This window comes from Rhincodon typus, chromosome 48 (assembly GCF_021869965.1).
Source record: "Rhincodon typus isolate 14 chromosome 48, sRhiTyp1.1, whole genome shotgun sequence".
Lineage (NCBI taxonomy): Eukaryota > Metazoa > Chordata > Chondrichthyes > Orectolobiformes > Rhincodontidae > Rhincodon > Rhincodon typus.
In genome coordinates this window covers 4,339,208-4,339,456 of record NC_063379.1, presented here as the reverse complement: position 1 = coordinate 4,339,456, position 249 = coordinate 4,339,208, and the positions used below count along the sequence as shown (strand labels likewise).

The window sequence follows — 249 nt, the reverse complement described above, 5'->3', positions numbered from 1 at the left end:
GGGAGCGCCGCACTGTCGGAGGGTCAGCGCTGAGGGAGCGCCGCACTATCGGAGGGTCGGTCAGCGCTGAGGGAGCGCCGCACTGTCGGAGGGTCAACGCCGAGGGAGCGAACAGCCGTATTTTCTCTCTCAACTCCTTGCTGCTGTTGCTGTTCCCTGCCTCAGGTACACCTTCGACGAGGAGCAGGACGAGCTGCCCGATTGGTTCGTGGAGAACGAGCAGAGGTTCAGGCAGCGGCCCCCGCCCTT

At 65.1% G+C, this 249-nt stretch overlaps 1 protein-coding gene across 1 annotated transcript in view; it reads left to right on the top strand.

Moving 5' to 3' along the window:
- ftsj3 (FtsJ RNA 2'-O-methyltransferase 3) overlaps nt 1-249 on the top strand; it is a 29,382-nt gene that overhangs the window by 25,256 nt on the left and 3,877 nt on the right. Inside the window, exon 19 of the mRNA XM_048620754.1 lies at nt 166-243. Within this exon, the coding sequence (XP_048476711.1) occupies nt 166-243 (78 nt within the window). The remainder of the gene's footprint in view (nt 1-165; nt 244-249) is intronic.